Raw genomic sequence first — 16819 nt, forward strand, 5'->3', positions numbered from 1 at the left:
TTTGCACCTAGAAACAGTTTCAAGTCCTGTCCAGGTGATAGCAGTAAGGTGTTCTCTTAGCTTTAAAAACCAGCGAAGAAATATTAACTGGAAGTAATTGTATGACCTTTCGAAGAAGAAGGAAGCGTTTGAGTCTTCCGGTTGTCCAAGATTGCGCGGAGTATATTTCAGGTTTGTTTAATAATTTGTAATGCAAAGGATTAAAAAGTTCAGTTAACCCTCTTCAGATTTATTGAGAGGAGACGAATTTCAAATATATACTATATTATACTAAAACCTATTGTCATCAGCGCCTTAATTTCTCGCCAATGCTAATGTTAGCTTAGCACCTGACGAGAGCTTCTCTATATATATGGCTCTGACTGCAACGAACTAGCTTACTAGTTACAAGACGCATGCAGCTAGGTACACTTTCAGATGTTAACTAACGACCGCCACGGGTTAGTATACAGTAGCTACTAGTAATTGAGAATTTTGCTTACGCCACCGTTAGCTGTAAGATATAGTACGTTAATTGGTATCACGTAACGTTTAGAGTTGGTTTATTTATGACAACGGGCCTAGCTAGCTAACCAATGAATTAAAGCTAATTATGCTGTATACTTATAATGTAAGGAGTGTCGGCGAGTAATATTTCATAGATTCAGTTCACATTTAGCATTACACAGTGCGGTTTCACGCAACGTGTGTGTAGATCTCTCTTTTTGACTTGGACGTATGACTTCTCTCCCCCTTCTATCACACCGACGTTTTCCTTCCATTTTTGGATTTTTTTTTATTTTGTACCAGTGAAACTGCTATGGATAAGATACGAGGCGCTACTCAGGTAACAACAGAAATTATAGGCTACAAACTTGAGCCTCTCCCATACAACCCTTATACGATGGGACCTTTTTTTCTTTATCCTGGGCAAGACCCATCTTGACTATTATAACCCATCAAATTCTTATTCGTACAACCCTCTTGTCCCGAGGTGTGAAATAGTGTGTGTAGCTATGTACACCTTTGCGCAAATCATGAAACGCATGCATGCATTGAACTGTGGAATGTATTGTCCAAAGGCTACATGCAGGCCTACATCACCTAATGGACAGAAATGAAATATTTGCACTTGAATACCACAGTTGCCACTAACATGACACCAGTGCACACTGCTCTTCCATTGCCCTCCATGTTAGTCTGAAGCAGGGGGTCTCTGTCTCTGTAGCAGGCGGCGGCGAGCGGGTGCTGATGGGGGACGAAAAGGACACCTGGAAAGTGAAAACACTCGACGAAATTCTCCAAGAGAAGAAACGCAGACGGGAGCTGGAGGAGAGTACGGAGCCCAAACGTCTGAAAAATGTAAACGGAAGAGAGATTCTGTGGTGCCCCAAACTGACCCTAGTACCCCCTATACACTTGGGGAGATCTGAAAAGAGATTGGGATAAGGAATGTGGAAATGGCTCCACCGTTCCCCCTGATAAACTAGGTGAAATGTTTGCCATATTGCTTACACACATCCGATAGCTCAGATCTCCACCTGACGATGGTCTAGGGGTTGATTTGGGGCACATTGTTTCTCTTCCCCCATCAGAGGATGCTGGTTCCCATTTTGATTAGATCATGTTTATCGAAATGTATCACAGACTAGAGCTATACCTGTACCAGTGACTCAAACTTTATTGTAATCTTACCATATGTGCAATCAATCATTGTTATGGTTACCATACTGTTTTTTTGGGGGGAATGGGTATAATGTCCCCTCTTTCTCATGTCTTGTCCAGTGCGTTCCGTGCCCTGTTCCACAGACGGATGATCGGGAAGCCAAACGGGACACTCCGGAAGAAGGAGAACTACGGGATAAAAAAATGGAAATAACAATCCGGAATTCCCCGTACATACGGGAAGATTCCACAGAGGACAGGTAAAGAGGATACGAAAAAAGAGCTGTGGGAATTAGGGTCACGTTCAGGCGGGCCAGATAATGGAGAAAAAATGTGTTTCAAAACTGAACTTATTCCTTTTGAATACATTTTCTCCCATTTTTGTCCCAACTGAACGCCACCCTGCTATGCACAGGGGCAGCCTGTTTGTTGAGTCGTTGGCACTAGACAGTCTTCCCAATTCCAGGGGAGAAGAGGATGAATCGCTGGCAATAAAGCCTCCCCAGCAAATTACCAGAAAAGACAAATCTCACCACAGAAAGGAGGAGAAAAGAAAGGACAAGAGACGCCGCCGCAGTCACTCTGCTGAAGGAGGTACGTTGCCTTCCTGGGACGTGTATCGCTGTAGAATGCTTCATAGGGACTGGATCATGTAGTGTTAAACTGTATTTATGCATATGTAGCACCTATTAGCACTATCACATTTTGTATTTATCACAGCAGCAGGAAAACGCGTTCGGCCCAAAGACAAGGACAGGGAGAGTGAGCGCAGAAAGCGGCAGTGGGAGGAGCAGGACAAGGCCCGGCGAGACTGGGAGAGGCAGAAACGCAGGGAACAGGCCAGAGCACAATCCCGCAGAGAGAGGTGACCACCGACTACTGTGACCATACACACACACAGTTGGGTGTATTAGCGTGGATTGTAGTAGCTAATATGTACAACAGAACAAATCACTTGTGTTCAAACGTATGAAGTTCTCAACATGTCTGTTAATCAGTGGCATCTCATACTGTACACCTCTATCAGAATATGACCCCCAAGAGTGGGGCAAGTTGGAACAAAAGTTTCAAGAGCAAAGACTACCCAAAAAATACATCAGCATTTTTTTATTAATGCGTATCGCCCCACTGTCTTGTGATGTCATATTGCTTAGTCTACTTTTAAACTTGCAGATCCTCAAACAATCACTGCTCAGTCATCACGTTTACTGTGCAGTTACCTGTCACACTGTATACTGTACTCTTCCCTGAAGCAGACATTAACGGTGTGGGGTGGGTGGCTTTTGGGTTTCTGGAGAGCTCCTGACAGGATTCCCCCGTCTTCCCCGGACTACAGGGACAGGTTGGAGCAGGTGGAGCGCCAGCGCGAGAGGGACCGCAAGCTTCGCGAGCAGCAGCAGAAGGAGCAGCGTGAGCAGAAGGAGAGGGAGAGAAGGGCAGAGGAGCGCCGGAAAGAGCGCGAGGTGCGCCGAGAAGGTCAGGCTTCACAAATGCATATTCGCACACACAAGGTTAAAGTTTTTGCTTTAGAGTGTGCGTGAATGATGTACGTCTTTTGATGTGTGTAAGGGCACGCTGTTGGTGAAGGAAGCTAAATCTGTTGTCCCCCTCTGACAGTCCCGTCCCACCACCGTGCGCTGCCCGATGAGTACGGTGACAAGCCCAAACAGAGCCACCGCAGTCGCAGCCCCAACCCCAACCAGACTCCCCGGGATAGACTGGAGCAAAACAGCGAGCCACACAGAACTGGTGGTGAGACTAACCAATCAAGTTGTTTTTAGAAAATGTTGCTTTGGTGGTAGTTGGCTTCAAAATAAATTAAATCCATGACTTATAATGCGGTGCTTGTGTTTGTTGTCCAGCGGCAAAGGATGAGAAGCCTGAGGACAAGGACCTTCTCTCTGACCTCCAGGACATCAGTGACAACGAGAGGAAGACCAGTACAGGAGAGTCCTCCTTAGGTAGACACACTCATTTACAGTCGCAACATACCCCACTGTCACTTTACACCAGATTGGCATAACAAAAAAGTAATGAAAACTTAGCACAAAGCACACTACTGATGTTTAATCAGTAACGGAGTTCTGTTATAGATATTCAGTCAAGACACTTCTCCTTGTGTTATGTTAATGTGGGTAGTTTGGCGGTGACACGGAGTGGATTTTTCTTTTCTAGGTTCAGCGTCAGGCTCTGATGAGGAGAATGATGATGGATCTAGCAGCGAGGGAGAGGAAGAGGAATCGGGTTCGGGCTCAGGAGAATCTGACCAGACTGCAGGTCTGCTGAATTTATGTCTCTGTTATTGTGATTGTGTGCGTGATCGTGCGCATGTCTTATCCCGGACTACTATTACGGTGTTGTCACGGTGATATGGCTTGGACCCACCCATTGTCTGTGTTTCAGGTGACGTGAGTGAAGATGAGCGGTCTGAGGAAGAGTTTGAGGAAGAAAGAGAGAACAGCAACCATATTGCCCCAGGTAGGCATTTCGTACTCCATTTGTCTGGTGGCAGTCATTTGAACATGTATTATTATGTCATGTCTAAGAGTAAAGTTTGTTTTGACTGGTCTTGAAGCTTGTTTATCTAAAAATGTTAGGAGGTATTCTCAACCAGCTGCTAGATGCTATTTTGTCCTGTTTCTATAAGTTATAACTGCCCCCTCATTAACCATTCCAGTGCCTGAGTCTCGATTTGACCATGACACTGAGGAAAGTGGAGAGGAGGAGGAGGAAGAGGACGAGGAGGAGGAGGAGGAGGAGGAGGAGGAAGCAGGGGAGGGAGATGTCACCCCCCAGTCGGTGTCTCACTCCCACTCAGCCACCCCTGAACTTGAGGAGAACTACATCCCTGACTCTCCTCCCATCTCCCCGGTGGAGCTAAAGAAGGAGCTGCCCAAGTACCTGCCAGCTCTACAGGTCTGTGTTTGGCAGCACACCACACCTGGGTCAAATACATGTTTGTTTTATTTCAAACACCTGAGGTGTGCTTGACCTAGCTTACCATGTATATTGGGGCCCATTAGAATATTCAAAAAAATGCTCATATTTAACAGAAAACAAAAACATATTTGACCCAGACCTGTACACACATGCAAATCGTATAGAGACGTATTGATTGACATTGGTTTTCCAGGGGTGTCGCAGTGTCGAGGAGTTCCAGTGTCTAAATCGTATCGAGGAAGGGACCTACGGTGTGGTGTACAGGGCCAAGGACAAAAAAACAGGTGCAGTGCATTCGGAAAGTATTCAGACGCCTTCACTTTTTCTACATCTTGTTACTTTACAGCCGTATTCTAAAATGTATTATATTAATTGTTTTCCTCATTCTACACCAAAAAAATAGCTAATGTATTAAAAATTGAAGAACAGAAATACCTTATTTACATAGGTATTCAGACTCTGCTATGAGACTTGAAATTGAGCTCAGGTGCATCCTGTTTTCATTCATCATCCTTGAGATGTTTCTACATCTTGATTGGAGTCCACCTGTGGTAAATTCAGTTGATTGGATATGATTTGACAAGGCACATACCTGTCTATATACGGTCCCACAGTTGACAGTGCATGACAGAGCAAAAACCAAGCCATGGGGTTGAAGGAATTGTCTGTAGAGTTCCGAGAAAGAATTGTCGAGGCACAGATCTGGGGAAGGGTACCAAGAAATGTCTGCAGCATTGAAGGTCCCCAGGAACACAGTGGCCTCCATCATTCTTAAATGGAAGAACTTCGGAACCACCGAGACTTTTCCTAGAGCTGGCCGCCCGGCCAAACTGAGTGATCGGGGAGAAGGGCTTTGGTCAAGGAGGTGACCAAGAACCCGATGGTCATCTGAAAGAGCTCCAGAGTTCCTCTGTGGAGATGGGAAAACCTTCCAGAAGGACATCTCTGCAGCATTCCACCAATCAGGTCTTTATGGTAGTGCACAGACGGAAGGAAGCCACTCCTCAGGAGAAGGCACATAACAGCCCGCTTGGAATTTGCCAAATTGCATCTAAAGGACTCTCAGACCAGGAGAAACAAGATTCTCTTGTCTGATGAAATCAACATTGAACTCTTTGGCCTGAATGCCAAGTATCACATCTGGAGGAAACCTGGCACCATCCCTACGGTGAAGCAAGGTGGTGGCAGCATCATGCTGTGGGAATGTTTTTCAGCGGCAGGGACTGTGAGACAAGTCGGGAAAGATGAACGGAGCAAAGTACCGAGAGATCCTTGATGAAAACCTGCTCAGGACCTCAGACTGGGGCAAAGGTTCACCTTCCAACAAGACAACGGCCCTAAGCACACAGCCAAGACAACGCAGGAGTGTATTCGGGACAAGTCTCTGAATGTCCTTGAGTGGCCCAGCCAGAGCCCGGACTTGAACCCGATCAAACATATCTGGAGAGACCTGAAAATAGGTGTGCAGCAACGCTCCCCATTTAACCTGACAGAGCTTGAGAGGATTGGCAGAGAATGGGAAAAACTCCCCAAATACAGATGTGCCAAGCTTGTAATCGCTGCCAAAGGTGCTTCAACAAAGTACTGAGTAAATGGTCTGAATACTTAAGTTATTTTTTTTATTAAATTTGCAAACATTTCTAAAAACCTGTTTTTGATTTGTCATTATGGGGTATTGTGTGTCAATTGATGAGGGGGAAAAAACAAATCAATTTTAGAATAAGGCTGTAAGGTAACAAAATGTTGAAAAAGTCAAGGGGTATGAATACTTTCCGAAGTCAATGTGGGCTACCTTGCAATCCATTTCCAATCCCTGGACTCGGACACACACTAAAACACACCTTTCCCTTTCAGATGAGATTGTGGCCTTGAAGCGTTTGAAGATGGAGAAGGAGAAAGAAGGTTTCCCCATCACGTCTCTGAGAGAGATCAACACCATTCTGAAGGCCCAGCACCCCAACATCGTCACTGTCAGGGTGAGGAGCATAGAAATACATATTGGTATTCTATTTCTATGGTGAGCGGCACACACCTGATTTAGAGGAAGCCCCCCCTCCAATATATGTCCAGACATTTGTTTTGTTTAGCTCCTTTCATCTGAAAGTGTAGCACAAATTCAAGTTAAAAAATGGATAAACAAGCAATGTATACTAGTGATAGCTGAACTCGTACTTAATCCCGTTTTCTCCCATGTCAGGAAATTGTTGTTGGAAGCAACATGGACAAGATCTACATTGTTATGAACTACGTGGAGCACGACCTGAAGAGCTTGATGGAGACCATGAAACAGCCTTTCCTGCCAGGTAATTTTGTGGGATACAGTTTGAGTTGGACTACATGCGGTATGCAAATGTCCACCAGCCATTTTCCCATATCATGTGGCTAGGTAAGTGGTACTCTGTTTGGAATAGAAATGAAACGTGTTCTCTGGTGGGTTCCCTTTGTTTACCTAGCAAATATTGTCATGCTTCTGTGGTGAGCATACTACCAAAAGGGTTAGTACTTCTTCCCAGACGATGTGGTCTGGGGTTTAAAGGATTGTTCTAATGTTTATGAACCTATGTCTCTTGTTTCCTCTTTTTCTTTGGCCCCAGGTGAAGTGAAGACCCTGATGATCCAACTGCTGCGAGGTGTTCGCCATCTCCATGACAACTGGATCCTCCACCGCGACCTGAAGACCTCCAACCTGCTGCTCAGTCACAAGGGGATCCTTAAGGTGCCATAGATGTCTTCTTGTTTTGTATTATGTTATGTCCCATTTATATTAAAACCACTGTGGGTTGGGAACTTCAGGTGAGGATTAGGTCATCCATGGCTCGGATAAAGAAATTCTAGGGTCTAGGCTTGCTGATGACAACAAATAATTATGTTAATGTGCGTGAGAGGGTGTGCTTGCCTCATAGGCATCTTTGAAATGTTTGTTGCACTCTTCTAGGTGGGGGACTTTGGTCTGGCCCGTGAGTATGGTTCACCCCTGAAGCCCTATACACCTGTGGTGGTGACACTGTGGTACCGTTCTCCAGAGCTGCTGCTGGGAGCCAAAGTGAGTCAGAACTTGATCTGGAATCAGTTTACCCTCCCCAAATCCTAATGATGAACGAGATTACACACCTGTATTCAGAGACACAAGAATACTGTCAGAATACCTCTGGTCTACAAAGACGCAAAGCAACTGAGTCAAAATGTCTCAAACATCAAAGACCCTCTACAGTCAAAATGGTGCCATTCTAAACCCTAAACAAGTCCCTGACTGACTGTGAACCTTACAACACCCAGACATCACAACACATACTTCGTACACCTTCAAATATTGTAGAAGTATGGTTCTGAACATATCCCAAGACTACATACACATAGCACCAAGTCAAAGCTTGTCCTCACCCAGACTAAACACTCCAACCCAGACTCATATAGTGCTGTCTGTTCCTTGGAATACTGGTTTTGGCGTGTGTTTTTCTCTCCACAGGAGTACTCCACAGCTGTGGACATGTGGTCTGTGGGCTGCATATTTGGAGAGCTCCTTACCCAGAAACCTCTCTTCCCTGGAAAATCTGAAATCGACCAAATTAACAAGATATTTAAGGTTAGCTAATTTTGATCAAGAAGTCACATTTTACTTCATACTGTCTGGAACGTAATAGCACTTTACCCCACTCCTACAGTATCAGTCAAAAGTTTGGACACCGCAACTCATCCCAGGGTTTTTTCTTATTTGTACTATTTTCTACATTGTAGAATAATAGTCAAGACATCAAAACTGAAATAACACATGGAATCATGTAGTAACCAAAAAAGTGTTAAACAAATCAAAATATATTTAAGATTCTTGAAAGTAGTCACCTTTTGCCTTTGACAGCTTGCACGCTCTTGGCATTCTCTCAACCAGCTTCATGAGGTAGTTACCTGGAATGCATTTCAATAAACAGGAGTGCCTTGTTCAAAGTTAATTTGTGGAATTTCTTTCCTTAATGCGTTTGAGCCAATCAGTTGTGTTGTGACAAGGTAGAGGTGGTATATAGAAGAGATATATTTGGTAAAAGACCAAGTCCATATTATGGCAAGAACAGCTCAAATAAGCAAAGAGCAACGACAGTCCATCATTACTTTAAGACATGAGGGTCAGTAAATCTGGAACATTTCAATAACTTTCTTCAAGTGCAGTCGCAAAAACCATAAAGCGCTATGATGAAAATGGCTCTCATGGGGATCGCCACAGGAAAGGAAGACCCAGAGTTACCTCTGCTGCAGAGGATAAGTTAAGTAGAGTTACCAGCCTCAGAAATTGCAGCCCAAATAAATGCTTCACAGAGTTCAAGTAACAGACACATCTCAACATCAACTGTTCAGAGTAGGCTGCTTGAGTCGGGCCTTTATGGTCAAATTGCTGCAAAGAAACCACTACTAAAGGACACCAATAAGAAGAGACTTACTTGGGCCAAGAAACACGAACAATGGACATTAGACCAATGGAAATCTGTCCTTTGGTCTGAGGAGTCCACATTTGAGATTTTTTTTGTGAGACGCAGATTATGTGACTGGATGATATCTGCAAATGTGGTTCACACCATGAAGCATGGAGGAGATGTGGGGGTGCTTCACTGGTGATACTGTCTGATTTATTTTGAATTCAAGGCACACTTAACCAGCATGGCTACCACCGCATTCAGCGATATGCTCTCCTCTGGTTTGCGCTTAGTGGGACTATAATTTGTTTTTCAACAGCACAATGACCCAACACACCTCCAGGCTGTGTAAAGGCTATTTGACCAAGAAGGATAGTGATTGAGTGCTGCATCAGATGATCTGGCCTCCACAATAACCCAACCTTAACCCAATTGAGATTGTGGTCCAACTCAAACTGAGTGAAGGTAAACTAGCCATCAAAATCAAGTCAAATTGTATTTGTCACATGCGCCGAATACAACAGACCTTACAGTGAAATGTTTACTTACAAGCCCTTAACCAACAATGCAGTTTTAAGAAAATAAAATGTGTTAAAGTATTTACTAAGGAGCAACAATAAAATAACAGTAGTGAGGCTATACACAGGCTATATACAGCAACGGTTAGTTGAGGTAATATGTACATGTAGGTAGAGGTAAAGTGACTGCATGAATAATAAACAGTGTACAAAATGTAAAAATGGGGGAGGGGACGAGGCAAATAGTCCAGGTAGCCATTTGATTAGCTGTTAAGTCTTATGGCTTGTTAAGAAGCCTTTTGTACCTAGACTTGGCTCTCTGCCATTGCTTGCCGTGTGGTAGCAGAGAAAGACTTTGACTAGGGTGGCTGGGGTCTTTGGCAATTTTTTTGGTCCTTTCTCTGACACCGCCGGGTATGGAGGTACTGAATGGCAGGAAGCTTGGCCCCAGTGATGTACTGGGCGTACGCACTACCCTCCTGTAGTGCCTTGCGGTTGGAGGCCGAGCAGTTACCGTACCAGGCGGTGATGCAACCAGTCATGATTCGATTGTGCAGCTTTATAACATTTTGAGGATCTGAGGACCCATGCCAAATCTTTTCAGTATCCCGAGGGGGAATAGTCATTGTCGTGCCCTCTTCGTGACTGTCTTGGTGTGTTTGGAGCAATGTAGTTTGTTGGTGATGTGGACACCAAGGAACTTGAAGCTCTCAACCTGCTCCACTACACTCTGTCGATGAGAATGGAGGTGTGCTCGTCCTCCTTTTCTGTAGTCCACAATCATCTCTTTTCTTTTGATCACGTTGAGGGAGAGATTGTTATCCTGGCACCACACGGCCAGGTCTCTGACCTCCTCCCTATAGGCTGTCTCATCGTTGTCAGTGATCAGGCCTACTACTGTTGTGTTGTCAGAAAACTTAATGATGGTGTTGGAGTTGTGCTTGGCCATGTAATCATGGGTGAACAGGGAGTACAAGAGGGGACTGAGCACGCACCCCTGAGGGGCCTCTGAGGATCAGTGTGTTGTTACCTACCCTTATCACCTGGGGGAGGCCCGTCAGGAAGTCCAGGATCCTGTTGCAGAGGGAGGTGTTTACTCCCAGGGTCCTTAGCTTAGTTATGATCTTAGAGGGCGGTATGGTGTTGAATGCTGAGCTGTAGTCAATGAATAGCATTCTCACGTAGGTGTTCCTTTTATCCAGGTGTGACAGGGCAGTGTGGAGTGCAATAGAGATGGCATCTTCTGTGGATCTGTTGGGGCGGTATGCAAATTGGTGTTGCTTGACTCGAAGCCAGCATAGAAATTATTTAGCTCATCTGATAGGCTCGTGTCACTGGGCAGCTCGCAGCTGTGCTTCCCTTTTGTAGTCTGTAATAGTAGTCTGTAAAAGTTTTGCAATTTTTTGATTTCCCCTTAGGGTTGCAGAGTTAAGAATATAATATAGTCGGATTAAATGGATTTAATTTGACGTCACAATCTATTTTTCAGAAAGGGACTGCAGTTCAATGACCCAGTCTCTTTTAGACAGTGTGACATAACGGTCTTGTCTGTGGCGCTTGTCTGACTAGGCTAAACTGTAAAACTCAGATTAAAAGATGTGGTCTTGACTGTGCTCCAGTACTCCTCACTTAGCAGTTCTGAACATACCAGACAAAATGGTGACCACCCCTCATATACACATAATAACTCTGTGTTGATGCGTGTTCTCACCAGGACTTGGGGTCGCCCAGCGAGAAGATTTGGCCGGGCTACAACGAGCTCCCTGCCGTGAAGAAGATGACTTTCACAGAGTACCCCTACAACAACATGCGCAAGCGCTTCGGAGCCCTGCTTTCAGACCAGGGCTTTGACCTCATGAACAAGTACGTCTACTCAACTTCAGACTTGCACTTACCCCTAACCATTTCAACCGCATGTTTAGTTACAACACCATTCATTACTAACCTATTAAAAAAACCTGACCTAACTCACCTTTACACCAAACCTCAGACTTACTTGAAATTCAACCTCAACTGAGCAGTGTATCTAAAGTGAGAGAATGCATTTTTTGTTGTTGTACCTAATTCTTAATTATCCATCAACCTGAAAGACTATTGTGTGTGTCTGTGCCGATGTGGTCTTTACTCGGGGGGTTTAACATCAGCATTGCTATGCCTTGATGTAATGTGTGTATGCTGTCAGGTCTGCCCTGTGATATGCTCCACATGTCTTCTGCTTCAGTCACTGCACTCTTGGCAAGCTGACTATAAACAGGATGGAGAAGTAGCGTTTTGGTGTTGCATCAAAGTACCTCAGCCCTCCTCCAGACCTGTGTTTCATTTCACAGCTTTGTTTCTTTTTTCATCTTGGCTTGCGTGTGTCTCACAACTGCATTAAAGCAGGGCCTATCATAAATGAATATGCTAGGATATTTTACACGCAACTGACCGAAGACTGAACACACTCGCATCATCGGCAAAGAAAAGTAGCAGGCGAGCCAGCAAGATGGAGAGAGGATGAGGGAGGCAGAAAGAACCGTGCGCATATGTCTTGGTGATCTGTATCTCGCATATTTACCAAAGTATTCTTAAGTTCATCTTTATTTAAATACACAACTTTCCCTAGGAATATGTTTTGTGATAACAGCACAGTGACTTAGTTTGTGAGAAATTGTTTTTCAGTTTTTTTTCTTCTAAATGCTAACTCAATTTAGTTTAAACATTCACACCCCTATTATTTGCGTCACACACCTGTAATGGGTGGCCATGTATGGCCAAGGGAGGGGTTGGGGTCAGCTTTTGGGTAAACTTTGACACCAGTCCAACTGAGTGGAATGCTGCAACAGTCACATGACCCAGGAAGTGCAATGACCCCTGGCCAGTGGCTGCTAGCCGTCTCATTAGACCCTGACCCCCTGTGAGCTATGTTTGGACTGGAGGCTGGACCTCCTTCAGCCGCAGAACTGGACTGGCGTAAGTCTATTCATTGAGTGTGTAGGCTTTCTGGGTGGACATGGCAGTCCTGTTTCAGTTTGGAACATCACACTCCTCCATGGCACCAGGCTGTAGGGGGGAGTTTAGTGCTGTGACCTGAATGATGACCTTGCAGATGAAGTCGGCATCGCAATTAGGGATGAAAAAAAAGTTATTTCGACCAATCCATTGGTATTTTTTCATATATTGACACATCCTATGTATTTTAATCAAATCAACTATATTCACTGAGCTTGTCTGATGCTTTAAGCACACTGTTTGATTAAATAATTAAGACACACAAATGACTAGAGGGAGTCCGACCAGCAATTGATTTGATTGTGCTGGGCTTGCTGTGTAAAAATAAGACCGTGACTGACCAGCACCCGTTGTCTTTCTCCTCCCTGTTGCAGTGACCACCATAGAACATCAGTGTTTATCACACTGTCCGTGTTACGGAAGTGGCAACATAATGACACATTTCTGACTGAAAAAAAATAATTTGTTTAGGAAAAATATTCCTTATTCCCTCAACCCCCGCTCTCTTTTACGTGACATGTGTATGCATCGCGTGCACGTGACCGAATAGCTATTCGCACAGGATTAGTATTACTAGAGAACGTTGGTTATGTAATTATTACTCGAGAATGTCTGTTATTCCAGAGGACAATTCAGACGTGATTTTATTTCCAAATTGCCCCCTGTAATTATTTTTTTTCAATATATTGACAGTTATGACGGAGGTTTTTATTCCAGCCGTGAATATACAGTATTTCAACATGTCCAGGTGTTAACTCAAGCTTGGTTTGGTTTAGAAACCATCTTTTGTGTGGTGTCGCGATAATATTAGAATTGAGGAAGTGTGATCATAATCTTTAGGATATTTTAGCGTTCCGCAGTACGTTCTAAATGCCTCCCAGCCTTCAGATGTGAGCTGAACAGTGCAATTGCACTTGCGATGCATTTTAAATCTATGGATGAGAAAGTCTTACGCTTAGATCACACCTACAGTCACTGCGCAAAATAGTATGCAGCATCATCTGGATATGTATGCAACAAAAGTTCAACATTCACCTTCTGCTACCAGTTCTGTCAAGCCATATAAGCATACAGTTTGACGCATATGTTCGATAAATCCAACGTATGCACCACACCGAATGCACTGCAACTGCGTCTGCAAGGCAAACACAGCGTTTAATTGGAAATGAATGTAATTCTGGTGTACCAAAATGTAATGACTTTGGCAGTGTGATTTTAAGCGTAAATAGGGTTGCATTAAATAGGCGCAGTTTTGATGCGTTTGGCAATATTCAATTAATATGCACAAAATATATAAACAAAAGCAAACATTGATAGGCTACATGTCGGCTATTTCAAATATAATTTGTGAACTACTTAAATTTATCGACTCAGTTATTATTTATTATATTTATTTATTATTATTATTTTCATGCGCAAAACCGCAAGCAACACCTGTCAAACTTTCTCACCTGTCAGACATTTCTCTCAAAACACAAGGATGTTGATTAGCACAAGTCTAGTATTATGAGAGGACGTTGGAGTTTGACAAGGAACAGTAGGCTATTCTGGCTGGAATTGTTACTCTCCTGCCATGTAAAAATGACTGACGTAGATTCAAACGGAACTAAAATGACAGATGTGGTGTTTTGTGCTCGTGCACAATTTGTTACCCGACCTCCCCATTAAAACTAATCCAGGCCGAATAGGGCACAATGGGGCCTGACCTATAGCATATCATAAAGTCTACTACTTATGATCCTAATAATACTAGTAATAACAATAAGGAGATCAAGAAAAAGGAGCGATATTAATATTTATAATAACATTTTGGAACAGTGTAAACACTAAATGATAAATAATACCATAGAGGCTGTTCTAAGGGAAAGTGTAAATCCTTTATTACAGCAAAGATTGTTTTGCTTTTTTGAAAGCTGAATTTGTGAAATTGTTTACTTGACATGTTGTTGCATGAGGGTTGGCGCTCACGGAATCAGTAGGCTATTAAACAAACAGGCAACAGAAGCAGGACCTGTCTTATTTCTGTAGATATATTGATGATGTATAAAGCCAGGCATATTTAACAGATAGGTCTATAATCAATAACCTCATTAAGTTCGGGTTTTCTCTCATTTTTCATCGACAAGGCTAGGGCTGTTTTTTCATCTCATTCTGCTGCTGCCTCCGCCTCATTGTGCTCATTACCAATATGCTGATTAACGTTGCTATTAGGCACATAGCAACATGGTCTAGGGAAAGGCGCCAATTCCACAGCTCACAGATGTGCTTCTGAAACGAGGACAGCGACCACTATCCAACGCGGGAGAAGGCACATTTTGTTGTAAAATAATATTATTTGTGTTAGTGTTGCACCATTGTTCTTATGTAATGTAACTGTATACAGTTTCAGTAGCATATGTTGTAGACTGATGCGACTGTGCCATCCCCACGGCCTCCACAATAGATCAGTCCACTTACAGTCGCAAATCACAGGTGTGTTGTACACAATACTTTATTTAAAACATTTTTGCTACTGCTTAGCTAAATAAATCTTGGTCGATCAAACAATCGACCAGTCGACTAAATAGGGTCAGCCCTAATCTCAAGAGTTTAAAGGGGACTTCTTCTCATCGGCTTCTCTCCAACTTCTCTGATGTAAAATAACTCTTGGAAGGCGTTGATTTCAAAACAACTTTATTAATCCCGGAAGGTCAATTTCATTGTCAGGCTTGTTGCTTTCACTTACCCTATGTGTTCAGATGAGATGAGGGAAAGGACGCCGCTTTAGACTGGAGAGGGACCCCATGTGCTCTATGAAAGCTTTAATGCAGAAGTGCTGCTGTTTTGAGTGACCTCTGCCACCCCTGGCCTTGACTTTTTCCCTTTCCCCAAGGTTCCTCACCTATTGCCCCAGCAAGAGGATCCTGTCGGATGAGGCACTGAAGCACGAGTATTTCCGGGAGACGCCGCAGCCCATCGACCCGTCCATGTTCCCCACCTGGCCCGCCAAGAGCGAGCAACAGAGGGTGAAGAGGGGCACCAGCCCGCGCCCCCCCGAGGGAGGCCTGGGCTACAGTCAGCTGGTGAGGCTGGGTTGAACTCGACATCCCTATGTTGACCAGGGTTTAACATCTGAGCTCAGTTTCTGTCATACACAGATTATAGACCTACAGCACTCTGTAGTCGAGACATCCTCCCACTGCTTACTACTTCTGTTTCAAGAATACATTATTTCCGTGGCATAACAGCAATGTACCTCATCAGCTAACGTGTGTGGCTTGTCGTCTCTCCAGGGTGACGATGACCTGAAAGACACCGGCTTCCATCTGACCACCAGCAACCAAGGGGCTTCTGCTGTGGGCCCAGGGTTCAGCCTCAAGTTCTGAGCTGCACATGGAGGACAGGACACCCTGTGTATGCAAAAAGAGAGACTAGCATGGTCACCTGACCAGACAATGAATCATGGGACATGTAGGTTTTAATGTGGCTGCGCTTATTGTGGGAATGACCTCCGGTGTCAGGGGTCAGCTTACTGCCCTCACTGTGACCCTGTGAGGGTACAGACTGGTCATTACATGACATGAACAACGGACAAATCCGCTCAATGTCTCTTTCCGTATGGATGAATCCCAACAGTTAAACAGTCACTTCTTTTAACATTCTCGACTCTGACAAGTGCATCGAAACCAAACTACAATTTGTCAGTAGCTTAGCTCATGTTGGCTTTTTGTTTTTGTTTTCAGTCTTTTTTTTACACTGCGGAAAAGGACCAGATTTGAAGTGGTTGGTATTTTTTGAGTACTGGAGCTACTGTATAATAATGAAGCAGCGTTAGATCCATGTCAATCCATCACATTGTAAGGACTTAACTGTGTGACTGATGGTTAACATACCAGGACATGTTTTTGCTAGAAATAAAAAGTAAAACTCTTTTGCTGGCATTTATAAATGCTGTCTGAGCTAAGCAAACAGCACCACACACTGCCTGCCAAAGAAAAAAAGAAAGGACGTCAATTCCAACACAAATTCCAGCCTTGAACCCGGCTCTATAGTAACCGTCCAAGAGTGATGTCCTCCTTTGCCCTGCACACTATGTCTCAGCACATTTCAGGGGAAAGAGCCCCTGATTGTCTTTGTTATTGAAGTGGCTCATGATTTTTAGGACTAAACCATCAAGTTATTTGATTTCTAGCTAGAGGAAAATAAACCTTACATTCTCATTCTTGGGATACGGCTGGCTGCTCGGACTGGAACAGTTGAAAAACTTTCCCTCGTATGGGTACTCCTTAGAATCAGCAGAAATTGACATGCATTAATCAGTTTATCTGCGAGTCCCCTCTAAAG

At 43.9% G+C, this 16819-nt stretch overlaps 1 protein-coding gene across 20 annotated transcripts; it reads left to right on the top strand.

Annotated features, from left to right (window-relative positions):
* Window positions 1-101: 101 nt before the first annotated feature.
* Window positions 102-16406, top strand: LOC139368647 (cyclin-dependent kinase 11B-like). Of its 20 annotated transcripts, none has more exons than XM_071107783.1 (21): window positions 112-171; window positions 790-826; window positions 1208-1341; window positions 1765-1904; window positions 2060-2238; window positions 2365-2509; window positions 2942-3120; window positions 3262-3396; window positions 3507-3605; window positions 3820-3921; window positions 4048-4122; window positions 4322-4560; window positions 4778-4868; window positions 6439-6560; window positions 6782-6887; window positions 7179-7300; window positions 7520-7627; window positions 8051-8167; window positions 11220-11368; window positions 15369-15558; window positions 15769-16406. In XM_071107783.1, exons 3-21 carry the CDS (start codon window positions 1231-1233, stop codon window positions 15859-15861), a joined length of 2502 nt encoding a protein of 833 aa, XP_070963884.1. In that variant the 5' UTR covers window positions 112-171; window positions 790-826; window positions 1208-1230; the 3' UTR covers window positions 15862-16406. The 20 variants fall into 20 exon arrangements, with proteins under 20 accessions (XP_070963883.1, XP_070963900.1, XP_070963884.1 ...); XM_071107788.1 differs by having other exon boundaries at window positions 2981-3120; XM_071107787.1 differs by having other exon boundaries at window positions 2368-2509.
* The last annotated feature ends 413 nt before the right edge of the window (window positions 16407-16819 follow it).

Source organism: Oncorhynchus clarkii, chromosome 16 (genome assembly GCF_045791955.1).
Source record: "Oncorhynchus clarkii lewisi isolate Uvic-CL-2024 chromosome 16, UVic_Ocla_1.0, whole genome shotgun sequence".
In the NCBI taxonomy this organism is placed as follows: domain Eukaryota; kingdom Metazoa; phylum Chordata; class Actinopteri; order Salmoniformes; family Salmonidae; genus Oncorhynchus; species Oncorhynchus clarkii.

Bases quoted from the DNA above. Each gene is read 5' to 3' on its own strand.
- LOC139368647 (XM_071107782.1), top strand. From the start codon at position 102: ATGACCTTTCGAAGAAGAAGGAAGCGTTTGAGTCTTCCGGTTGTCCAA. The intron at 172-1,207 runs GTTTGTTTAATA...CTGTCTCTGTAG, and splicing joins TTGCGCGGAGTATATTTCAG to CAGGCGGCGGCGAGCGGGTG. The intron at 4,869-6,438 runs GTGCAGTGCATT...TTTCCCTTTCAG, and splicing joins GGCCAAGGACAAAAAAACAG to ATGAGATTGTGGCCTTGAAG.